At 49.8% G+C, this 22,384-nt stretch overlaps 10 protein-coding genes across 10 annotated transcripts; 6 read left to right on the top strand and 4 right to left on the bottom strand.

Annotated features, from left to right (window-relative positions):
- The first annotated feature begins 38 nt into the window (after positions 1–38).
- On the top strand, positions 39–784 carry DEU56DRAFT_805333 (uncharacterized protein). Its single transcript, XM_041353282.1, has 5 exons — positions 39–68; positions 125–146; positions 199–239; positions 296–376; positions 431–784. Exons 1-5 carry the CDS (start codon positions 63–65, stop codon positions 584–586), a joined length of 306 nt encoding a protein of 101 aa, XP_041208270.1. The 5' UTR covers positions 39–62; the 3' UTR covers positions 587–784.
- Positions 785–3,930: 3,146 nt separating this feature from the next.
- Positions 3,931–4,164, top strand: DEU56DRAFT_695998 (uncharacterized protein; the record flags this gene model as incomplete). Its single annotated transcript, XM_041347221.1, has 1 exon — positions 3,931–4,164. A coding segment is annotated over one exon (234 nt), but the record flags the coding sequence as incomplete, so codon positions are not given.
- Positions 4,165–5,030: 866 nt separating this feature from the next.
- Positions 5,031–6,241, top strand: DEU56DRAFT_805325 (ubiquitin-conjugating enzyme/RWD-like protein). The gene is made up of 6 exons (XM_041353281.1): positions 5,031–5,114; positions 5,296–5,348; positions 5,415–5,510; positions 5,573–5,756; positions 5,811–5,937; positions 5,993–6,241. Exons 2-6 carry the CDS (start codon positions 5,325–5,327, stop codon positions 6,003–6,005), a joined length of 444 nt encoding a protein of 147 aa, XP_041208268.1. The 5' UTR covers positions 5,031–5,114; positions 5,296–5,324; the 3' UTR covers positions 6,006–6,241.
- A 943-nt stretch (positions 6,242–7,184) lies between these two features.
- On the top strand, positions 7,185–7,897 carry DEU56DRAFT_737019 (uncharacterized protein; the record flags this gene model as incomplete). The annotated part of the gene is made up of 3 exons (XM_041348559.1): positions 7,185–7,558; positions 7,617–7,680; positions 7,742–7,897. The coding sequence occupies 3 exons, from the start codon at positions 7,185–7,187 to the stop codon at positions 7,895–7,897; spliced, it is 594 nt and encodes a 197-aa protein (XP_041208267.1).
- A 550-nt stretch (positions 7,898–8,447) lies between these two features.
- On the top strand, positions 8,448–9,756 carry DEU56DRAFT_805316 (uncharacterized protein; the record flags this gene model as incomplete). Its single annotated transcript, XM_041353280.1, has 2 exons — positions 8,448–8,715; positions 8,762–9,756. A coding segment is annotated over exon 2 (812 nt), but the record flags the coding sequence as incomplete, so codon positions are not given.
- A 34-nt stretch (positions 9,757–9,790) lies between these two features.
- On the bottom strand, positions 9,791–13,151 carry DEU56DRAFT_805314 (nuclear protein 96-domain-containing protein). Its single transcript, XM_041353279.1, has 7 exons — positions 12,478–13,151; positions 12,214–12,422; positions 10,916–12,151; positions 10,748–10,865; positions 10,496–10,696; positions 10,193–10,438; positions 9,791–10,134 (listed from the first exon to the last, which is right to left on the bottom strand). The coding sequence occupies exons 1-7, from the start codon at positions 13,045–13,047 to the stop codon at positions 10,030–10,032; spliced, it is 2,685 nt and encodes an 894-aa protein (XP_041208265.1). The 5' UTR covers positions 13,048–13,151; the 3' UTR covers positions 9,791–10,029.
- A 623-nt stretch (positions 13,152–13,774) lies between these two features.
- Positions 13,775–14,703, bottom strand: DEU56DRAFT_871485 (N-acetylglucosaminylphosphatidylinositoldeacety la se; the record flags this gene model as incomplete). The annotated part of the gene is made up of 3 exons (XM_041355701.1): positions 13,775–14,170; positions 14,227–14,317; positions 14,369–14,703. The coding sequence occupies 3 exons, from the start codon at positions 14,701–14,703 to the stop codon at positions 13,775–13,777; spliced, it is 822 nt and encodes a 273-aa protein (XP_041208264.1).
- A 130-nt stretch (positions 14,704–14,833) lies between these two features.
- On the bottom strand, positions 14,834–17,954 carry DEU56DRAFT_805308 (uncharacterized protein). The gene is made up of 13 exons (XM_041353278.1): positions 17,294–17,954; positions 17,183–17,242; positions 17,050–17,122; positions 16,711–16,999; positions 16,632–16,656; positions 16,440–16,528; positions 16,308–16,391; positions 16,216–16,257; positions 16,144–16,164; positions 15,848–16,092; positions 15,615–15,797; positions 15,463–15,554; positions 14,834–15,413 (listed from the first exon to the last, which is right to left on the bottom strand). The coding sequence occupies exons 1-13, from the start codon at positions 17,920–17,922 to the stop codon at positions 14,915–14,917; spliced, it is 2,331 nt and encodes a 776-aa protein (XP_041208263.1). The 5' UTR covers positions 17,923–17,954; the 3' UTR covers positions 14,834–14,914.
- Positions 17,955–19,213: 1,259 nt separating this feature from the next.
- Positions 19,214–20,033, top strand: DEU56DRAFT_358450 (uncharacterized protein). The gene is made up of 2 exons (XM_041345846.1): positions 19,214–19,613; positions 19,664–20,033. The coding sequence occupies exons 1-2, from the start codon at positions 19,231–19,233 to the stop codon at positions 19,842–19,844; spliced, it is 564 nt and encodes a 187-aa protein (XP_041208262.1). The 5' UTR covers positions 19,214–19,230; the 3' UTR covers positions 19,845–20,033.
- A 960-nt stretch (positions 20,034–20,993) lies between these two features.
- On the bottom strand, positions 20,994–22,141 carry DEU56DRAFT_358249 (uncharacterized protein). Its single transcript, XM_041345845.1, has 3 exons — positions 21,723–22,141; positions 21,220–21,671; positions 20,994–21,166 (listed from the first exon to the last, which is right to left on the bottom strand). Exons 1-3 carry the CDS (start codon positions 21,941–21,943, stop codon positions 21,156–21,158), a joined length of 684 nt encoding a protein of 227 aa, XP_041208261.1. The 5' UTR covers positions 21,944–22,141; the 3' UTR covers positions 20,994–21,155.
- Between the last annotated feature and the right edge of the window lie 243 nt (positions 22,142–22,384).

Raw genomic sequence — 22,384 nt, 5'->3', positions numbered from 1 at the left:
ATTACATGTGACCGTGACCCGGAATCCATTCGCGTCACGCTCGTTTCTCCTCCCAAAGCTCGATGGCTGTATGTTTCTCATCTGGTAATAACAAGTCTTTCACTAACATATTGCTTGCACGCAGTCAGGTTTCAGTTACACCGGAGGTGCGTATTATTCGCAGTCAATCATGTTGAATGCTGAACATGTTGTGTTTAGGCCGCTCGCGGTGTTTTGCTTATTGGCAAGAATTCTCGAAAGTAATACCCGAGAGTACCCGTCCATGGAATTAACTTCTTACAGTTGATATTCACAGTGTTACGCTGACGCTGATGCGCCTAGTCAGTGCCGTCTGCAGGCGGATGACTACATAGAGTGCCTCCACCACACGAAAGAGGTGAGTGTTCCTGCTGTTTGCCGTATTTTGCCTCATGTCCTTTTTTTCGTGCAGATTGCGCGTGCAAAAGCTGTAAAGGCCGAGTTTATTAAACAGGCAGAGCACCATGCCAAAGAAGGCCGTAAAGTGGCCGATGTTCTCGCAGACGGCGTGATTGTTGGAGTGGGGCTGATACAACGAGACAAAGGCGAGGAAGGCAAGCACAAGTAGTGTACTGAAATACCCTTTGTCGCTGGTTCGACTTGCACTGCTCCGTCTTTCCGCATTCTTTCCTGCCTTGAGGCTGTCTGCCGGAGCGTTAAGCCGATCAATTGCTGATTCGAATGGAAACCACGTTTTTGGAGGTCCTACCTTGCGGCTGACTGTAGTGATTACAATATTCCAAACAACGTGTTTCTGGCATGTTTCTTGCACTTTGTACTCGCCGTTGAGCTCGATCCTCCCCTCAGTGGCGGACTTTAAACGAACCCATGAGATCGACTCTGAGAACGTTTCTTAGTTCGATACACCTTGGTTCCCGACCATCAAATAGTTCAACAGATTCTCAGACCACCGACCGTACCATGGTCACTCAAGGTGTCGGTTCTATCAGTTCCCCCATCGTTATTTCAGACGATGAGGACGAAGCTATGATAGACCTCCAGCTGCGAGTTGATTCGGATTCTGTGGACGGCGACCAGAATGATCGCCTGCGTACTCCACCAGATGGTAATTCAGAGGAGTTTTCCATGGCGAGCAAGGGTTATGCTATGGCCCTAAACATGGGCTATTGCCCAGGCCGCGGTCTAGGACGCGGTCTCGACGGTGAGTGCCGTTGTAGCGCGCGTCCTTCACTCACCCAGATGGTATTCGCTCTAGGTCGAGTGGAGCCTGTGTGTCTTGAGGTTGGTCAGAAACGCAAACGGGTGGACAGTGGCATTGGATTCCAGCGATATCAGCCGTACATGACTAGCTGGCCGCCGAGGAAAGGTGATGGTAAGCTAAACAAGAAAAGGAGAAAGGAACAACAGACGTTTGGAGCTCCTCCGCGAGGTTTCAGGTCCCAGCAGCATGGCGCGTTGCAACCCACATCGCTCGCCGCCCCGACTGGCCCTGCGAATACTAATCAAGGGCCTTGGGCAGCGCTCGCTTCAAGTAGGAAAGGCAAAGAACGAGAACGACTTACAGCCCCGTCGCCACCGATCCCGGTGCGGCTGCCTGCGCCTCCTCAAGGCCCTAGGTCGAACATTCCGTACAGTCCTCCATTGCCTTCCGTGTCTCCGCCTAAAGGACCTCGTAGCTGGCTCGCGTCTCAAGCCCAAGCTCAGTCCCCGCCCCTGGCCCCTCAAACTCCACCCATTGCACCACGGACACCACCCACTGCGCCACGGGCCATGCAGCAGCAACAACAACAGCACCTTGCGAACAATGGATATGCCGGGCCTTCCGGTATTGCATCCCCTGTACCGCAGCCTGGTTATCCCCAGGTGCAAACACAGCCAGCTAACAGCTACGCTGACGGGCAGCCTACAGCCATATCGCCTGCTCCACAATCTGTGTTTCAGCAAATGCAGCAACAACAGTCGCAGAGTGCCATGTACAACCCTGCATTCACGGGCGCTCCGGTTCCATATTATACCGGAACAGAACCGTCCGAGCCATGGCCCACACAATATGGCATGGTGGCTGCTGCAGTGCCACCGCCTCCACCTACCTATTTCATAGCGTACCCAGACTACACGAACCCGGGAGCATATACATACGTACCTGTTGTCCCGACTGCTCCTGCTGGGTATGCACCCATATCAGCACCTGCTCCTGTCGATCCATCCGCCACCGCGGCAGCTGGAGGTGCTACAGGCCTGGCACCGTCCAATGGGCTTGCTCCCGTGGCTGCTGATGCATCCATGTCTACTGCTGGTTTTAGCCAGTCCAACGGATATCCAGTTATATCCGCCACCGATCCTGACCACAATGACGATCGCTCGGAATCTTCAACGCCTGAGCCGCCTTCTTCCAAGAAACCGCTCGGAGAGCGGATACGGAAGCCCAAGCTCCTCCACATCGGGCATGCGCCGGAGGCAGATCCTAATAGCAAGACGGGGACGTATGCGAAGCACCTCGCCTCGCAGCCGAACCCCTCATGTACGCTTGTACTGGACAGCATCCCGACGCGGTTCCGTAACCCGTCGTGGGTGCACAAGTGGGCGGTGAATGCAGGGGAAGCAGAGCCAGTGTGCGTTGATGTGGATGTGAAGAGCGGGAAGTCGCTGGTGGAGTTTGTGGATTCTGCGTCTGCCCGGAAGGCATTTCAGAGTAAGCAGCTGAAGGGGAAAGGGAAACACGCGATTCGGGCGTGGTGGTATAGGGTTACGGGGGTGGGCTCTAACGCTGGTGTTGGCGAGATCGAGGAGGGCGAAGTGGAGGATGGGAGCACGAAGATAAGCGAGCCGGTGGCTCAGTTGAGCAAGAAGCAAAAGAAGAAGCTGCAGCGGAAGCAACAGGTTGGAGCGAACCCTCAGGCAGGTGCAAGTGGTGCACAGGTTGCTGCGAGTGAAGGTACCACTATCGACGAACAAGCACACGCACCATCTACTGGGCGGGAAGTGGCATCTATCGATGCACCAGCCCCTCGTGGACGTCGGTTCTCGTTCGATGATTTTTCTATTCGCTTTGAAGTTTCTAGTGGTTCGCAGGATGGTGTCGGGGTTGGTCATTTTATCCAAGAGGACGATGAGGACCATTTGTCCATTGCATCTTCACGACCACCCTCTACTCAGCTCGTCATATCCCACGACGACCGAGGGGAGGATGTGGAAGTGTGCTCGCCAGTAGTGACTAGCCCCATGCCTGGCGTTTCGCGATCGGCGAGTGAAATCTGTCGAGACCGAAGTGCGACTGTGGACCCGCCCAGGTCTGTGGACGTGGACGTGGGTTCTGGAATTATTCTTGTTTTATCAGACAATGGTCCACATGCATTGGATTCAGAGGCCGCACATCCACAACTGGATATGGAACCTGCGGAAGTCCCAACGATGTCCTCAATACTGCCATCTCCCGAGCCCCAACCTATCTGCTCTGATCCCACTTTACTTTCTAACCTATCATCGTCTCTCTTGTCTACAGAAGCTCCTACCGACGAATCAGTGGAACAGCCACACTCAGCCGAAGTCGTGCCACTCACACCCCAAAAGGAACTTGAAGAAGATATTGCCTCTCTTGAATCTACGCGAAGTGTGGAAATTTTTGACATGACCAACAACCCCATCACATCTACTTCCACCGATTCCAGCTCCCCCTCACAACTACCTGTACCCTTGGCACGCGAACCGCCGATGGACAAAATCGCTCATGAAATGAACTTGCGAAGGCTCGTTCATGAAAGCAAGCAGAACAAGGCAAATGCCCGCAGTACAACATCCTCTCCCATGTCCACACATCCCGACACACTTCCCCCTGCCCCATCCGCTGTCAACGGTGATGTTGCCCTTGCGCAAACCAGTCCCACCGTTTCGTCAGCAACGTTTGTTCTGCCTGTCTTGTAGGATTTTTATTGACGCTGACTTTCGACTAGGAGCTTGGAAGACCTTGCTGTGACGTTCATTTCAGAGACAATAGAAGGCATCAAACCGACGGCGCTCAAACCACCAGCGCCCTTGACTACACGACAGGAAATGTTCCAGAAGCAGCTGAAACTTGAGCAATACATTTCGCGAAGCAAGGAGCTTATTGCGGAGCTCAGCCAGGCGCAGAGCAAGGAGGAGAAAGAAAATATTATGTCCGCGGTTCGTGAGTGGAGCAGGTATGTGAAGTTCGGAATTCAGGGACGATGTGGGTAGGGCTAAGCCGCGATGCAGATTGATGGAGATGGATTCGGTGGGTGTGCCGAGCAAAGCGCCTATTGTGACAAGTAGGTTTTGTTGGCCTTGCTCGTGCGAGGAAACGGTGCTGGTCATCAGTGATGATGAGGACGAGGAGTGAGGAGATTGGCCGTCGTTTGACAGGCCTTGGTAAGTATGTTAGATTTTCCATTCATTCAGCATATTGTCAGGTTGGGCGTGATCACTGGGGACTTGGATACATTGTATACTTAATGACACGAAATTTGTTCATTCAAACAATTTTTAAATTGTATATAAAACACTGCATCGAGGCAAGCTGGCTGTGATCTGGCTGGGCGCCCTCACGGTCTCGAACGATGAAAGGGCTGAGGGTAGCGAGCACAAATTATACCCCGATATCAGACCAGATCTACCAGGCTGCCCTCCACAAAAGCACAGCACTATAGATAGCACGCTTAAAAATCGCAGAACTCAATAGCGAAGCTGCTGGGAACGCGGTCTTCCTTTTCTTGGAAGCATAGAACGTCGCCCGAGGTCAATTGTTCTGAAAGTAGCTGGGCTCTAGTAGCTCAGCGGCTGTATAGACTAACTATATATTCACATGCTCACGATAAGCAGCGGAAAGTGTCTTATCGGTACAGATTGTTACAGTCAATGTCTGTCTGTCCGTGCCCATGCCCGCCAGTTCAACACTGACAAGACCAGAATTCAATAGAACTTAGGGCTTGTTCCGTTAAACGGTTATCACAGAATTGGCAAGGGCAAAGGTACAAGACTAATCCGAAAGATACGCGCTGCTTGTGTCAGCGACCGGACCAAACAGGATACAAACATCATAAATAGCCACAATCTCCTGGCTTTGTTACTTGCCCTTCTACCACCACCGCATTCCCGCTCATCGTCGTATAAACGCATCTGTAAGTCCTCTTCCAGTTTTCATAGGGCATTATCTTGCTCACTATTATGCCTGTTTCATATTCCACTCTCTCGGTGTCGCACGCAACGATCCTGTGTCTATGCCTACGCTTTAATCATATCGTCTGATCATGTGCGATTCCGGTCGATCTCTCGGCGATTCTTTCTGGCTTGTTGTTGCAGTCTCGAATCTTGTATAACAACTCTTTGCCATGGCCTTGAAGCGCATTAACAAGGTCCGTTTGTTGCTACTTGTGTGCCTGTGGCGATGCTCGCGCTCAATTCTGACATTTGGCGCACAGGAATTGATCGACCTCGGACGTGACCCACCCTCATCCTGCAGCGCAGGTCCTGTAGGCGACAACATGTTCTCATGGCAAGCAACAATCATGGGCCCTGTATGTCGTTTTGCTCTTGCTTATGGTGCTATGCTGATCGAGCGCTTCTGACTTTGTAATAGACCGACTCACCGTACTCGGGCGGGGTTTTCTTCCTTACAATCACGTTCCCAACCGATTACCCCTTCAAGCCACCCAAAGTCAGCTTTAGGACGAAGATCTACCACCCTAACATCAATGCCAATGGATCCATCTGTCTGGACATTTTGAGGGATCAGTGGTCACCAGCGTTGACTATATCGAAAGGTGCGTAAATATGCTATACTCTCATTCATGTGGCCTATATCGCGCTTTGTGCAGTGTTACTTTCTATTTGCTCGATGTTGACGGATCCCAATCCCGATGATCCTCTGGTACACGACATTGCCCATCTGTATAAGACCGACCGTACCCGCTACGAAGCAACAGCTCGGGAGTGGACAAGGAAGTAAGTACCAGCGATATTCAGTATCATATCATCTCATCTCATAAATCTATTTCAGGTATGCCACGTAGTATGGTGTCCAATTACTTCTCTAAGTGGTACATGAGTTGTATTGGTCAGCTGTATGAAAGTGCATCAACATCCGTTGTACATCATTGCATGTCTATGTTTTAGTATCCCCCCCTTTCGCTTGTTTGTACCCAATGAACGATGAATCGCCTAGGAATCCGTCTCAGTCTGATACTGCTCTGCTAGTCCATGTCAGGTCGCTCTTGCGCGCTCGAGTTCGCTGCTGTGCCATGCGTCCGAGTGATTTTTGCGAGTGTTATATGCCCAAGGGCTCATGAGACTCTTGGCGTGGTGTTTAGTTTGGCAATAAAATAGGTGTTGAGCTGCACTGCCAGGCCCTGTGGCAATAACTCGAAACGTGGGTGCGCACTTTAAAATTGTTGTCTTGCAACGGCTTAAGCGCTTGCCACCGATGGTCAGTGTTAAAGACATAATATTGCTACTTCCTTCAAACTCTGACTCCGAATGGTTTAGGACACCTTCATTATGGACGGGAGCTCAACATTCCGCTAGCAACTTGAAACGCTTCATCCAAGATGAGACATGTCTTAGAAAATGTTTTGATGCCTTCCTGGTGATGTACGGATGCTATTTTTCAAACTTCTAACTGCACGCAGATATCCAAAACACGAAGCCGACTACTTGCAAGAATGCGTCGTGCTTAATCGTACGACGTGCCCGCCTCGGCGAGTCGGCGTGGCGGCTCAACCTTACTACATTCAGCACCGCTTTGCCTCATGTGTCAAATGGAGTCCAAAATAGCCTCACCTCAGGCTAGCAATGACGACGGTATGGTATGAAGTGTGTATAGCCCGTTAACACTTGACGCCTATGCACAAGCACATCCTTCGTGGCCATGTTGCGCGTAACCGTGCTGCTGCGTGCGCCTGCGGCCGCCATTGCACCCGTCGGATGGATCACGGAATTTTATCCTCCGGATTTACATATGCTGACCATGCATTCTCCCTTGCCGCGTAGTAATTGTACGCGTCAGCCGTCCTTGTTCTCCAGTGCGGCTAGCCTTGTAATGACAGGTCGCAGATTGCGGTGTGCTCAAATGCCCCTGTTGGCGTATAGCAAATTGCGCGTATATGAATGAATGCATGGGCTGCTGTTCAATCCGATTTTTAACACATAAGCTCTTCATTCACTCAGGTATTTCCCTGCTCACATCTGTAGCCATGTACGGAACCAACCCATTCGCAGCGCAAGATGGATGGAACGCAGGGAACGGTCAGTCCGCCTGGGATACCAGCGTGCCCCCGCCGTCCGTCTTCGGCGCCCTCCCCTACCCCTCTGTATCATCAGCGCTTCCGGGCTCCATCACACTCCGTTTCACGTCGTTTAGCCCAACGATTATGAACTCCATGGTTATCGGACCACGCAACGAGACATATTTCCGCGTCGTAACAGACGGGGGCCACACGCTGCTCAAAGATTCACAGGGCTCAAATATTTCTCTGTTGGAGTGGCGGGAGCACCCCACAATCGAGGTGCGCGGTCTGGTCACCAAACAGCCCACGGGCCAGTGGCTCAGACTCTCGACGGAGAGGAGGTGCGTTTGATTGAATTTTCAGGAACGCAGGTTGTCTCATTCGTGTAAAATTCGGTAGTCATCGATTCATGGTCCACAACGGTGTTGGCTACTCCTGGAGTCCCCATGACAGATTTCTCCAGGTAGGTTGGATATTTTCCACCGTGCAACCATAGCTGATCCGGGTGCTGTGCTGCCAACCAGCTATCTATTCCGGGCTCATACGACGTACTCGCTCGAGTGTCGAAGACATACGATACTGTGACACTAGAATTAACACCCCATGCGATCCAGCTTGGGCTATTGGAGCTTAGCGTGCTGGCAACACTTCTATTGCAGTGCGGGAAGAGCATTGACTGAGACAGATTTTTAGTGTTTTAATGGCACATAGATGAGGCATAGATGGCTAGTATTTATTCGGACACAATTATGTTATAATAATATTTATTCCTGTCTAATTGACTTGTTTTCATCCTCCTCCTGGTACTCCAGCGCCCCAAGGATGAGGTCCAGCGCGGTAGTCAACTCCTTCCGGTGCACGGCAAGACCCTCTGCCATCGCATTGTTGAGGGCAAACATATCCTCCACCACATCAGTTAATTGCGCAACTTTCTCTGCCAGCACCTCCGGGGCGGCTACCGCTGGCGCCCTCTCATCATTATTGCTTCTCAGGTTGTTACTATATTTCGAAATCCGAAGGCGTGTCGTAAGATCCAGGTAAGTGCTACGTTCCAGTCTAACAGGCTTAGACTCCATGGAGAAGACTGTCTTCCTTCTGTTAGGGTCTGCGTACGTACGGGAGACTAGTTGTCCACTAAGCCAGAGACTGTAAAATTTGATCGAGTGCTCTTAGCAGCTGATGGACACGCATAGGTTTGTTGCAAAAGTGAGCTGTGTTCCAATGATTGGCGCCTTTACCATAAGAGTAACGTTAAGAATCTTCCGCCGATAGGCTGCAATATAACGAAACACACTCTTTACCAAAAGTAGTATCGGCCCAAACTCAACTGCCACTGCTAATCTCTACTGCCCGGATCATCATATGCGCGCTACTGAGGCTAAATAAGCAAAGTACAACCAAAACGCTCGCGACGCGTACCAGCCTTGTTCGTGCCGTTACGAATACCGGACATCTCAGTTTTGACCTTTGTACCTCGAGACGAGTCGACGACTCACATGTAAGTGGCGTTTTCCCTAGCAGTGTACAATCTGACTTGTTGTTAGAATATATTTTCATTCTTCCGCAATCACTCGAAATAATCTTATTAAGACTGTCTTCATCATGTCCGCGCTCGTCGACGTCGATACCCTCACCGTGGAGCAGATGACTGCTTTGGTGGCGCAGCTGGAGGCGAAAAAGAAAGAGGCAGTGGCGCGCCAGCGTGCCGAGGAAGATGCTAAGAGGAAGGAGGAGGAAGCTCTGAGGAAGGCAGCGGAGAAGAAGAGGGCAGAGGCAGAGGAGCGGAAGAGGGTGGAGGCGGAGGAGCGGAAGAGGGTGGAGGGGGACAAGAAGAAGACCGGGGCAGAGAGCAGTGTCCGATGTACGGCATGCATCAAGGCCAATGCGGAATGTACATCCTCAGCAGCGAGCAGGAGAATCCGAGTCACTTCCTGTGACCGATGCAGGGCTACAAAGTCTGCCTGCACGTTTTGCGGAAAGGCTGAGAAAACAAAGCGGAAGAAGAGGGCGGACACAGACTCGGAGGAGGATGAGGCAGAGTCGTCCCGCGGAGACAGGAAAAGGAGTCGCCAGCCATTCAAATTGGGCTTTCAGCTCCCACCCCCTTCCACCCCGGCCCAAGCAGCACTACCTGCCGGCCGAGTCCAACAGCCATTCAATTTGGGCTTTCAGCTCTTTCCTCCCTCCACCCCGGCCCGGCAGGGCCTGAGCTTGATGGAGGCTGAGGATGAAGTGGACGAGAGGGGACTTGTAGTGGCTGCCCTGGAGGTGCTGGCAGATAAAATTGGGCAGGTATCGGAGGAGTTAGCCGCAAACCGGAAGATGCAGCAGAAGATGGTTACCGTGCTGGACAATATTTTCAGAACTATGGAGTCCCGGAAGGAGGTTGACCAACTAGCTAGCGTTAAATTTGAATAGAAATCAGCTATTTACCTTGACATAAGGTTGTGTTTTGTTGTCTGTCGTCACGCGCCTGTGGTCTCGCATCAGTCAGAGCTAAATTTCCCGCCTTACATCAAAATTGTGGACAACTCAGGACTGTTCTCGTAAATGCTTGTTTTAATACACGTACACTGCAAGCCACTTGGGCTAACTGTTCGGAGCTACTAGTATACCAAACGCGTTTTGTCAATGGTCAGTCTTTCAAAGAGCACTCTTGGACCGAACCAGGTTTTTAGATTCGAATCAGATCTAGAACCGCATGAATATTGTCGAATGAATGAGTAGCTCGCTATCAGTCAACATTACGGGAAGAAGAGGTATTTACGACGGTTAGATACAACGATAAACGCGAAGAGCAATAAAACAGCGATCACGAGGCTTGAATCGACCTCATATATTTTTCAAAGAACGTCGTTTGTATGTGGCGCAGCTTAGTAGCTTCGTCAATTGCAGTCAACTTTATTTGTGACTGCGACTGCGACAGGGATCAAAATTCAGCTTCCTTAGTCAGCACGATGCAATGAAGAACGCACCAGTGCCAAGGGCTTCACGATATCAAGCACGGCTGTCAGGCCAGAAATCATCTCGGCCAATGCGACTTTGTGTCGTGGGTCGGATGAATTGGACAACACGTCGGGCAACATATTGATAAGTCGGGGCACAGTACGGGTGAAGTTTTCCAACTCCTGCTCCTCAACTGCATCTGGCACCGCTGACTCTGACAGCGAAGCGTGCAACTCGGGAATACGTGTCATGGCATGAGCGTAGTCCACGTAGGCCTAGACGGGCCATATGTTTCAGATAGATGGGTAGAGCGGAAGGAGAAATGCCATTACCTTGCCCCGAGTATGCCATCCATCGATGGTCTGATTGGCAATTCTTTCGAATAATGATATAAGCAGATCGAGGTCCTGCCGAATGACTGCTTCAGGTGCAAGCTCCATGACGGCAAGGTCGTGAGCCTGCTGATACAATCCTGCATTCAAGTACAGTTGGTAGGCCTCGAAAACTTTGCCTTCGTAAATGGCATACACAGCCTGCGCAAATGGGTGAGTGCGTGAGGGCGGAGAAGAAATAAAAATGCTGACCCTTGATTCATTTACCCAAGCCACAGGGATCTTGAGGCTTCCAAGAATCCCACTACACATCCACTCGTCCAATTTGTCGGCGGAGCGGTGAAGAAGGTCCTTGATCGCCTTTTCACGACTGTCATCACCGTGAGTAGCCATGATATACAAATTGACAACGTGACTCACCCTGCAGGTCCTTCAATGTGCAAAAGCACGAAAACAGCCTCCTGGAGCATGCCAAGTTGCTCCAGTTGATGTGCATAGCTGCTCGCAAGCAGGTCAGCACTTGGACTATGGCCTTCATGCTGATCTTGTTCATTGTCATCATCCGTGGCGTTCCTGCGCCTCCCTGGGTCTGCGCGATCGGCAAAGTCGCGGATGCGCATGCATCGTGATAAGATTATATACAAATGCCACGAGAGTGAATAGTCGCCTGGCGATGGCCCAAATGAGAGTGGGGAAAGGGTCTGTGATAATGAGCATGCAGGGTCTGCATGTAGGCGAATCAGAGAGAAGAGAGCGTCGGAAGGTGATGGGGTGGGAATGTTGAATGGTAACGGTTCTGATGAGGGCTCGAGGTATGACGGCAGCGGAGGGGAGACACGGAAAGGGGATTCTTGTCGTGATCGGTTGTATGACTCGAAAACCTGTGATATCGATGCATCCATCGGCTCAGAGAACCACAGATGCAAACCGAAGGTGCGTTTCCAGTCGAGACCTTTGACAGGGTCAACATCTGGACATTGCTCTAGACTACTGGCTTTTGAGCCCTCAACAACGTCCAGTATTCCAGCGAGTAAGGCGTAAATTTTGCGCGTGCTCTCCCCGATGTGCACGTCTATCCGCTGATCCCGCCAAAGTTGTATTTGTTCCTTCAAGTCCTCCCTGAACTCGAAGTCGCCCGAAGCCTGTGATATCAGAGTTGCGAGTTTGATGTAGCCGTTGTCCATTGCTACTTCGCAGGCTTTTTCTATTTTATTGCCTGTAAGGAGTGTGTAAATGCATGCAGCAGAGTCGCTAGAGGCATATTTCTTGATATCGGCATCCACAAGATGACCCACGGCCTCCTCAAGCCAGTCTGACAATGCAGCCTTCCGGCGCACTGCAGATATCCGATTGCGCACGTCAACTGTAATTTCCGGCGCGAGGTGCAAGTCGATGTTGTCGAACAACGCGCGACCGAGTCGGAAAAGAGACTGTTCATCAGAGTGATCGGAGGAAGGGTACAAGGAGACGAAAGAGGAAAAATCAAGTTCGGTAGATGAATCGGCGAAAGGGATTCCGCTTTCGTCTTTGATAATCGGCGTTTTGCTCAAGTGGTGCTGCAGCAGGCGTGAAAGCCGGAAGTTGGCCTCTTTGTGGGAACCTGCGAAGAGCGGTACGATTGTCTTCGTAATGACGGAAGTATTTGCAGAAGTGTCACTGTCGTAAATACACCGTCAACAATTGAAAATTATTATTGCATGAAGATGCACAAAGCTTACATTTGACTCGACGGAGCACAGAGTTGCCCAAGATGGACTAAAGTCCCACCTGGTCCCCAACCTACGCGGAAGGAACGACCGAACGCCAAACCAGCATCTACCAGACCATCTTCACAGCCAGCCACAGCAGAGGCTGAGATTTCCACCCGGGCATATTTTCTCGACGGCCGGTAAGCTGGTGGCTCTATGTCATGCGCAAATGAGGCCCTCTGCAGAACATAGAATTAATTAAAGAATCATAATAAAACAAAATACACGACATACCTCCTGTGAGTCCACCCGCAGCCCATCTCCAATGGAATCACGACTATGCTTTCGCCTGACTGTAGGCGGCAACTTCAAATGGGGTCGTGTTCCACGGTTCATAGCCTTAATTGCCACGGCCTCCTCAGGTATACGAAATAGTGAAGTCTGCATGACATGCATCTTCTGTGCGTCCACACCGACTTGTCTAGCCCATGGTATCACAGAAACGTCCTCTCGTTGCGTTGAAACATCCACATCGGATTCACCGGACGAAGCAGAGCCTGAACTTGTATTCTCCGACCCGTCCTCACTTTCGTCATCGGAATCCTCCGTCAAAGCGTGATTACGCGTCAGTCTTGAGCGAGTGGGGGCTAGATCGTCCTCTCGCATGTCTGACGAGCTTTCTTCCGAGGTTTCTTCGTCTGAATCTTGGTCAACTCCTATGTCCTCATCTGAACCAGCTTCGGCATTGTGGTCTTCCGATAGTTTGGGTGGCGACCGCACCGGGGACTTCTTGAAGTCCTGAAGCATATGTACATCGCGTTCGTCATCGCTGCTGTCGCTGACGGCGGCACTGAAACGTGTCATAGTGCACTCGACTTTGGCGGCCCAGGCGAAACTTTGGCAACTCAACAAGGCAAACCGAAAATCCGTGACATGCAACAAACACGAACAAACTATTGAAAAAGGTGTATTCATTGTCAAATTCAAGTCACGATCCAAGTTATCAGTTGACTCAAGCATCCGTCAAGCAAATCTACGAGCATGCTTTCCTCGCGCGTTGCCCAAGCTGATTTGTGCAGGTATAAGAGGCCCCTGCTTCACAGGAAAAAGATGCCAGCTCGTTGCGGCATGCTCCAAGTCACAGTCACGCTCAAGGCTCGTTGTATCGTCTGCTGCCGCCGTTCGGCCATCACATCTTGCAGAAATTTGACCATCCTTCGCCATGATCCATCAACTCGATCAAACTCGTGCCGTCTTTCTGTGGACTTGATATCGTTTTCAGCGGCTTGTATTGTTTGCATTATAAAATATACCTTTCTTCTACATTTTGCCCTAGTCCACATGTGCTAAATGACTAGTGGATCACGGATGAGGCTCTCTTGCAAGTCCACCTTCATCGATGCATCATTCAGGGAGATTCAGATAGACCCAGGATGTAGCTGCGAATCGATTCTTTCCATCCAAGATACTTTCAAGTTTCGAATATGATGTCTTCAGTACGTTTGCAGCCGGTGCATTTCGAATTCTGGCCTACTCATCTTCTAGATTATTCTAACCTAGACCTCGTATGGTAGCATCAAGTGGATCTTGCCTACGATTCCTGAGTCTTGAACTCGACCCATTCATTGACCCACATATACCTCGAAAACGACATGTACAAGTAGCGAAACCACACCATCTGCGAGTCGTGCGCTAGAATGGCCCTTGCAGTTGTGAAATAGTCCGGGATCCCCGAAATAAAGACGGGCAGTGAATCCACCGTTGGCTCAAAGGCTAATAAAGCTTGAGAGACGACGCCAAGTCGAGCAAGAATAGCGGACGGCGGCCCGGTGTATTTTGGAAGGACCGGCACTGTGACTAAACTGAAGAGACGTGGCACAGATGTATGCGATAAAGATGACAGGGATTTGATGAGGTGGGATGCACCTAATGGGAGCGAAAAGTGATTGGGATGCAAAGATATCCCTTTGATGTCGAAAGTCAGTACCTGCAGTGAAAAAAGGGTTAGTGTGTACACAACACCAAGTAAATATGATTCCTGACAGAAGTGATGTGGTGCTCGATTACAAATGGCCGAAGGACTTCAGCAATGATCTCTGCATCCCACTGCTGCGTTATGTTGTCTTGCAATTGTCTGAAACAACTCATGAAAATGTTATGGACTCTCTGTAACGGGATGACGCACGGATGCTCAACAATCCAACGTTTATCCTTCTCAACTCCGAGGATGTCTAAACTGCGCACAAGCTCTCCCTTTCGTCGTTCCCCGAGACCATCAGCGTTTCCGCTAGATAAGCATAAGGAGAAGATTTCAGGGCTTGAGCTGCTTCGCCGAAGCGCCAGAATTGTGGGCGCAAAGAAAAAACATTCGTCGTCAGGATGAGCAGTTAATAGGAGGACGCGTGGAGGAGATGTAGTCTGCTGACTCTGCTCGAATAACGCGTCTGTGTTAAATTCAGACGGTTTGTAAAGTACAGAAAGTAAGAGTGATACAGCTGCCAGAAGGAAAGGAAAGATCATAATAGTATCAAGTCAGTCACGGCGAGCGCCGAGAAGCTTGTACTGGCTGCAATTATTCAATTTGGCTTGCACATTCTGAACCAAAATATTGATAAGTCCCAATATTATTCGAAGAACCTATGGTAAATGTCGTCTGTAATGCATAGTTTATCAACGCGACGTGACATGAGCACCATATCATCTAGGATGTGTTTCAAAAACAATCATCATCTCATGCCATCATGTAGCCTATTCCCATCTCAGATACCGGGGTACGGGCCGCGCCGTTTACCTCCCCTGATTCAGGTCTCTGGGTCACGGTGATCTTGGGCGGAGCCTGCCGACTCACTGTCGCGCGCCTAAATGAGATGAGCGGTACGGATGTCCGAGTCACCTCTCGGGTAAGAGGCGGTGGTCCGCTGCGTATACTGCGAACAGAGACCACTGAAACTCGCTTCTTCGTAGAGGCAAACCAGCTGCGCAAACGAGAAGCCGGACTAGGGCGGCTAATATCCTTGCGCTTGTTGGTCTCTTGGCTAGTAGTCTCTTTGCTGGCTACTGTCGGCTGATCTGACTCCCACCACCACGGCGCACGCTTATCTGATGCTACGGATATGCACCAGACGACGAGCCCGCAGACAGTCAGTAGTACTGCGCCGACGATGGACCTAGAGACTGCATCTCCAGGGCGACACCATTCGTAGGAGAATGCCACAATGAAGAACAACATACTGGGGTTACGCTCAGTTAGCGATCGTCTAGCAGGGATAAACAACTTACCTCCACATGAGCAATGCGTAAGGAAGACTGTAGATAATTGCCAACTTTTCCAGGCCACGTTTTCCGTCATTCATCCGTTGCAAAAACCTTGACTGATGATATCCAAGGGCCAATGAGTAAAATGATAAAGTGCGCAGATAACAGTTCCTTACAGCCTCAGAACCACGATCCTTGCCAGTGAGATCCAGAGTGATGAACGTCAGACCCAGAGCAATAGAGCCGAAGCTAAGAACCAGTGACATGTAACTAGCTATCTGCGTCGGAGAACGTCCGGCGCCCGAGTCAACCGTTTGAATTGCAAGAAAACCAACGTTGGCACCAAGGAGCACCGTGCCCTAGAGAAATTCACTTCAAAATGATATTGTGAGAGCAACACTTAACTCACAAGAAGGTTAAGATTCTGGAGTTGCCCGTTCAGTCTCGTGATGAATATCTTCCACTCTGAGGTACTTGCGAGATCGTCTACAAAGCTAGTGTGCAGGGATCGAACGTGAGCAACGGGGGCCATGCAAAGGAGTGGAGCAAATATAGTCATGTAAATCGATGGCTTATAACTCCAGCCGCGCACTGTCTGGTCGACACTTAACCGAGCACATGGTTGACCATGGAAGTTCAGGTACTGATTGCGACCTGAGGAAAATTTGTTGAGATCTGTGATACTAGCTTTGATAAGAAACTCACAGAAGGTGTGCATAATCCGCCCTGTTAGTCTGCTCAGCGGCATGCATTATCTGAGATTGTAGTCACTCTCACCTATGATGACCACTGCATGCGCTCTGTCGCCGGATGAGTTCACTGAGGATCCAAATTACTACAACGAACAAGAAACATAGAGGTGGTATTACCTCGTATCCACTTCACAATCTCAAAGTACTGCTTGAGTTCATCGGTGCTCAATGCTGCTGCAGACCGTGTGGTTGTGAGGTGGTCTGAAGATGTGTTCAGATGATGAGCTACGTCTGTGGCTGAATACTAACCGCAAGTAGCGTGGAGCATAAGTTCCTTGAGCTCATCTAATACTTCTTGCACAACCATGCAAAGGTTAGGAAACATTTCCCAGTGCTTCCTGGAACGACGTTCGTTAAATTTTGGAATTTTAGACTAGCGAAGGTTGTCAGCGATAATTATCAAACAATGCATGTACGACGTACTGTGGTAGCGGTACACACCAGTATTGAGCTTGAACCGCTAGACCTGCAAAGATACCATACCATAAGACGGAGAGGATTGCCCACAAAATACACTTACGTTTGTGGGATAATGCAGTAACCCCCCGGCATTCCCCTAGCATATCCTCTGCATCATATTCATCTAACCAGAAAAGACATCTCTCTGCGGGGTTGACGAAGTAGTAGCAGCATATAATCTCCGAACCCTCAGCTTTCTTCGGCTCAAGAACTAGTTCCACATCGTCGTAGTCAATGTCAATCTTCTTTTTGTCGATGGCGAGGCGGAGTTCTCCGTGAAGATAATTGGAGAAGTAGATAATATCGTTCAATACCTCCATTGAACAGACATCTGACTCCGTGTATGTTCTCTGGGGGTCGAATCGTAATTGTTACACACCGGGAAAAAATCATCACTCACTGTTTGCGAATGCAGGAAGTAGCGGGCACCTTCCGGGTGTACATGCGCCGTCCAGCCTACAGGGAGAGTTCCGCTAAAACCACGACGAGAATGTTAGTGGCCGTAATTGGCGCTACAAATTTGTGGACTTTACTCGTGGCTGGGGTATTGGACTTGGTAAGCTTTAATCTTGTAGTCAGATATTGAAGCATCGCTAGCGCAACCTCAGTATCCGTGTGCGATATTTGTAAAGAAGAATGCGTACATCATGGCAAATTCCCTGGAATGTCGATCAAAACGTTTAACTCCATTCGCTGACATCGGAGCAAAACGCGGTCCAGTAGTGTCCCTCGAATGCGCATGGCCCGATGATGAAGTGCGTGGAGCAAAGGGAGCCTGTGAGCCATCAGCTTCCGATGCCAAAGCCGCGGCGAGGGTACCGGAAGATATAGCACCCATATTTGATGAGCTTTCATAAAGACTCGGAGTGGGGGAGCGAGGGCGTGGGGCTTGTCCATCGTGTTTTCGATACGAATTTCGTCCAAAAGACACATTTGACTGGGCGCTGCCTGGTCGGCTTATGGGTTCGCGGTCTGGTGAGTTTGGCACTGCCAATGTATGCCGACGGGGGCTCAGAAAAGACCGTGTGGCGAATAACGGGTCATCTGAACTCCCACCGAATGTGGCTGCACGATTGAGAACAGGTCGTGAAACGAATTCCTCTGGTGACACAGGCGTCCGTTGACTCGGTGAAATCTGAGAGAACTCTGGGTAGCCACTAAGAAAAGCCTTGTTAAACCTGGTGTTCACAGAAATGGGAGGACGAGTCGCGGCTGTAGGAGAAGTGGGAGAAGTGGAAGTAGGTGGTGTGCGGTCGGTAAAGGGCCCTCCCATTTCTGGCGGACCCGGCACTGTCAAACGTTCAGGACTGGACATGACTTCATGAGATGTCTGTTGCCTGGTTGGGCGGGGATGGGGTATCACAAGACGCGCAGGTGCGTCATATGGAGCGTCTGATGGGGAACATGGTTCACTAGGTCTGGCATCTGGAGTGGAGCTTGGGGGCAGTTGACTAGCACAAATATAATCGCCAGTTAACTGTATGGAGCGAACTTTGTATGTCGTTGCTGATGCCTTTTCTTCATCATCTTGAACCCGTGAGTTACGAAAGTGTCGGGTAAGGTTAATGAGGAGCTCGATTGCGCGGCTCAGAAATTGGTGAACGTGTATGATGGACGAACATTGTTGGAAGTAGCGTTGTATACGCATAATGACAAAAGAAAGCATCGAGTGCAGCTCAGCGCGTAGCATCTGTTAGTAGATAGAGGATAGAAAAAGGCCCAGTGCGTACGTGAGGAAAACCAGGGATGCGTAGGCAATGCTACGGACTCCGCGCTGTATCATTTCAGAAAGACGCATGTTGTCCACGAGGTAATGAAACAAGCGGATGTTAGCTAACAATCACAATCGCAGCCGTAGAAAAGGGGGGTCTGTGAAAACGAAGCGAGTGTGAGCGCGGAAATTGATCTGATACCGTCATGAGAAAACAAGTTCAAAACTTTATCACTCTGTTTTGATTCAAGAGGTAAAGGCGATGTTATCTACCGTATCCTGAAAGTGAAATGTCAGGAGTGGGAGGCCAAAACAACAACCTTCCTCCACATATCAATCGTCGAGCGGGGTCTGTGATAGGGTTCTCGAGGCTGTTTATGTGGGCGCACGTGCAAACAATGTGCAAGACTTCGAATTCCTCCAAACGTCGGAAAGGGCGTGGATCGATGGCTCGCAGCACTCATCGAAAGCCAAGTACTGCCATCGCCTCAATGGAATTTCCTAATGCTATCCGATCATTGACACATGTAGTCGACCAGAAACTGGAGTCAATTGCTTGCGCCGTGATAGTGGTACGAGCTAAGTCCGATCAACCACGGTGGCACGGCCGAGGCTAAGAAACCACACTGTTAGTTGCCAGCCGCTTTGAATCACGCACTTGGTCTCCATGAGCTGATGCAGCATCACCTTTGGAGGGAATGAAGGACCTACACAAAGTGCATATCATGATCATGATGCATGATGCAGTATGCAAGTTCAATTACGGTATGGATGAAAGTTTTATTGCAAATTGATCCTTCGAGATCGGGAAATGCCGCGTTCACTTAAAAAGGTTCGTCCCCCTTCGCTCCTGTCCCGCTTGAACTCACCATGACCAGCAGGGATTTCAGATATCCGTCGCCCGCCGACTCGCACGACTACGTATATGGTTTTTCAGACCACATTCGCCGTAAACACGGCGAACTAAATGAGGGCCTTGAAACTTCTCACCGGATACGTCTACCTATACCAGATATCCGGTTCGAACAGACATACCTTAGCCGCGTGCAGACGTGCCTTCATGTGGAACAAATAGCGGGAAGACGAGGCGGTGTCGACTCTCCGTTATCCACTGATGACCCGTTCACTGCTGCTACACACGTTTCACCAGTCATCACTTCATCACAACAAATTACACGCATCGACTGGGGAAAACTAGGTTGGATCACGGTTCGCGATCAAGTAATTATGCCGCTGCTGCAAGGGATGCTTTGGTGTGTTACATTCCCTGTAGTTAAACGTACCTTGATGGCTTCTGTTGTAGGGGTATCATTGGAACATACTACCACCCATTTGTTGGCGTTATGAAGAACAGTCTTCGCAGTAAACCTGCTTTACCCAATCCAGTGGAAGGGGAAGGTGTGGGATGGTTAAGGAACTGGGCAAAGAAATCGGGTCTCGGACAGCTTACAATTGGACCTGCTAGTACAACTCTAAGGTTGTAGTTTTTTATATGCATTTGGCGATTCATGACCTTCCATTCATCCTGCACACTGACAGTATGTTCTCTTTACAGAATTATCCCCGACTCAGCCCCTCAGTATCAAACGCTTTGAACATTGGGAAAATCCCCGCCTTCTGGGATGGTATCAGAGTGTCGGTAGCAATGAAGTCCTCGTTCAAGGGGCCTTGTTACATATCAATGCCAGTTGATCCGATCACTTCCCTGAGTCGAGGGAACTATGTCCGCGGGCAGATTGACAACGCCAAATCGACATCAAAGTTTTTGGTGGGAATGTTCTCAAGTACACGACACCAACTTCACGATGCCGTAGAATTTAGACCCATCAGCGAGGCTCGAGGAGTGTCAGTCGGACCGTCCGATGATGATTTCCGTTCACACGTCTATTCCTTCCACACTGGATCTAATCCAGCTCATCGCCCGTGAGGGTGTGAATGAAGCTTACATGAGTGAGCATTTCAAAAACCATTATTTAAACCAATTCCCCTTAGTTGCCTCTTTCATTCTGAGAAGAGGCTGGTTTAGGACAGAGCCCTGGGACCAGTCACCGTCGATCAACAATAAACGGATCATTGCGAATCACAGAAGCACAGCATGATTTACGCCGGTATTGAGTCTATCTGCGACGGCGCATCGTTAAAAGCCCCAAACCGGCATTACAGCACCAGGAATTCTGATAAGTTGGTGTTGGATGTTACGCTTTCACTAGACGGGCAGTATTCGTGGGCTTCCTGCTGCGCCCTATAGTCATTCCAGGCAAACCCGCTAACCCTGATGGGTGTTTCGCTCATTTCATGGCTTGCTCGTGGCACCCTTATCGTGCCAAGAAGCTTGTAATGCCATGCGTCCTTGATGCGTAGTGGGCATGGCGTCGTATGAGTGTCGTGAATAAATAAGGCATCACATATACCAAATTTGCCCACGGCGCAGCAAATGAAAATGCACGATTGTAAGCTGCCCTCATCGATCATCCAACACAAACTGGTAGGTTCATTGGACGGTAATTTCACAGTAAGCGAAAGGACCGACAGAGCCACTTTCGTCCCAAGCGAAAGGTTACATAAATAGGAGGCCGAGGTTTTCAAACGAGGCGGCTTATTTTGGAAGATTGCACCATAGCATTTATCAGACTCGGAGCAATGCACCAAAACACCGATTACACGATCTACCTCTCACATTGCTTGCGGCTTTATGTTGATGCGGCTTTTTGAGCTGACGAAAGAGAATATTGCATATAAATGGCAGTACGACAGACACTCTATCGACGGTAGGGTGAAGTTTTGAAATATAGACATCAGAAGAGCCCTGAAATCTCGTCAGTCGTCATTTATTGCTATGGTTGCTCGGGAAACACTCACAATATTGGGAAGTGTATTTGACAGTAATGATGGAATCTCCTGCTGCACACTGATGGGGTGGCTGACCTCCGTTGGTTTCCACCCTGAAAACTAGGCTAGCTAGTTCTCCCTCAACAGCCTTAACCATCAATTCATCAATATTGTTCGAGTTCGAACTAGGCAAGTCTCCAATTTTGGCACCGATGACATAGGCATTCGGATTTCCAGCTGTCACCCCGGATGATGTGAAGTCCCACTTTGGAGACAAACCGGACCCTATAGGGTTCGGAACATAATAGTGTTGTCCCAGCACGGCAGGATCGGGCGTGAGCTCCAGGGCGGTGATAACTTCCTGAATTGTTATACCAGTAGTAGCAGTCCACACATCATATGCTATGGTTGGAACACGGTCGAAAGCAGGAGTGCCATATAAGCATGAGCTGTCGAAGATCTCTGCGACAGCCCCGATAAGTCTGTATAGCTATCAGCAATCATGGTGTTAGAGGAACAAGACTTGAACTCACGCATATGTGGATGAGGTCGCATTACAAGTGTAGTTTTGCGTTCCGACAGTAATACCGATAAAGCTCGGTGCATATGTGGGCGCGACGAGCTGCGTCTGATCAGCAGGCACTTGGAGTCTTGCACCTGACAGATCACAGCTCGTGCTAGGATGCCCTTTAGCGGGTGATGCATCAGCATGTGATCCGAGGATCACAAGAGTGATGATACTGAAGATCAGCATTTCTGGAAATTGTTGGATAAATCAGCGAGTGTAATTATTGAATGAGTGTGTGCTTGGCTCTTGGTAGCCCAAAAGCTCAAGCCCGGTGGACGTTTAAAGGGAGGAGGTTGCGTAAAAATTGAAACGCTTTGACATTAATATTAATAAGTCGGCATGCGAATGCGGTTGGTACAAGTTGTTGACAATACGCTTCCGCCTGAGAACTTGATCAATCTAATTATGCCAGCCTAGCTGGCAAAAGCTGGCAAACTCGCAGCAGAATCAGATAAGCTGTCAGAGATTGCAGAGAAGCAAGGATACCGTTTATTCGAAGAGATGTACCGCAACCGGACGAAACCGGAGTCCCGCCCATCCCCATACATCTACAAGTTAACATGTTAAAGCAGTTAAACATTAAACCCGTTTTTCAGTTACAAGTTGCTCACTGTTGCTCAGACTTCA

This window comes from Suillus clintonianus (genome assembly GCF_016758775.1).
Source record: "Suillus clintonianus strain FC179 chromosome Unknown DEU56scaffold_37, whole genome shotgun sequence".
Taxonomy (NCBI): domain Eukaryota; kingdom Fungi; phylum Basidiomycota; class Agaricomycetes; order Boletales; family Suillaceae; genus Suillus; species Suillus clintonianus.
This window is presented reverse-complemented; position numbering and strand designations above follow the sequence as displayed.

Excerpts from the sequence above, each read along its gene's own strand:
- DEU56DRAFT_805314 (XM_041353279.1), bottom strand. The coding sequence starts at position 13,047 with ATGACACGTTTCAGTGCCGCCGTCAGCGACAGCAGCGATGACGAACGC. Across the intron at positions 12,423-12,477 it reads TGCGGGTGGACTCACAGGAG|AGGGCCTCATTTGCGCATGA; the intron begins GTATGTCGTGTA and ends TATGTTCTGCAG. Across the intron at positions 10,135-10,192 it reads TCGTGAAGCCCTTGGCACTG|TCGCAGTCACAAATAAAGTT; the intron begins GTGCGTTCTTCA and ends TCCCTGTCGCAG.
- DEU56DRAFT_358450 (XM_041345846.1), top strand. The coding sequence starts at position 19,231 with ATGACCAGCAGGGATTTCAGATATCCGTCGCCCGCCGACTCGCACGAC. Across the intron at positions 19,614-19,663 it reads CTGCTGCAAGGGATGCTTTG|GGGTATCATTGGAACATACT; the intron begins GTGTGTTACATT and ends CTTCTGTTGTAG.
- DEU56DRAFT_805333 (XM_041353282.1), top strand. Across the intron at positions 240-295 it reads ATTGGCAAGAATTCTCGAAA|TGTTACGCTGACGCTGATGC; the intron begins GTAATACCCGAG and ends TGATATTCACAG. Across the intron at positions 377-430 it reads GCCTCCACCACACGAAAGAG|ATTGCGCGTGCAAAAGCTGT; the intron begins GTGAGTGTTCCT and ends TTTTTCGTGCAG.
- DEU56DRAFT_805308 (XM_041353278.1), bottom strand. The coding sequence starts at position 17,922 with ATGGGAGGGCCCTTTACCGACCGCACACCACCTACTTCCACTTCTCCC. Across the intron at positions 17,243-17,293 it reads TCCAGGGAATTTGCCATGAT|CGATGCTTCAATATCTGACT; the intron begins GTACGCATTCTT and ends AGGTTGCGCTAG. Across the intron at positions 16,165-16,215 it reads GCATGCAGTGGTCATCATAG|GGCGGATTATGCACACCTTC; the intron begins GTGAGAGTGACT and ends GCAGACTAACAG.
- DEU56DRAFT_805325 (XM_041353281.1), top strand. The coding sequence starts at position 5,325 with ATGGCCTTGAAGCGCATTAACAAG. Across the intron at positions 5,511-5,572 it reads AAGCAACAATCATGGGCCCT|ACCGACTCACCGTACTCGGG; the intron begins GTATGTCGTTTT and ends ACTTTGTAATAG. Across the intron at positions 5,757-5,810 it reads AGCGTTGACTATATCGAAAG|TGTTACTTTCTATTTGCTCG; the intron begins GTGCGTAAATAT and ends CGCTTTGTGCAG.
- DEU56DRAFT_358249 (XM_041345845.1), bottom strand. The coding sequence starts at position 21,943 with ATGCTGATCTTCAGTATCATCACTCTTGTGATCCTCGGATCACATGCT. Across the intron at positions 21,672-21,722 it reads GCGACCTCATCCACATATGC|ACTTATCGGGGCTGTCGCAG; the intron begins GTGAGTTCAAGT and ends ATAGCTATACAG.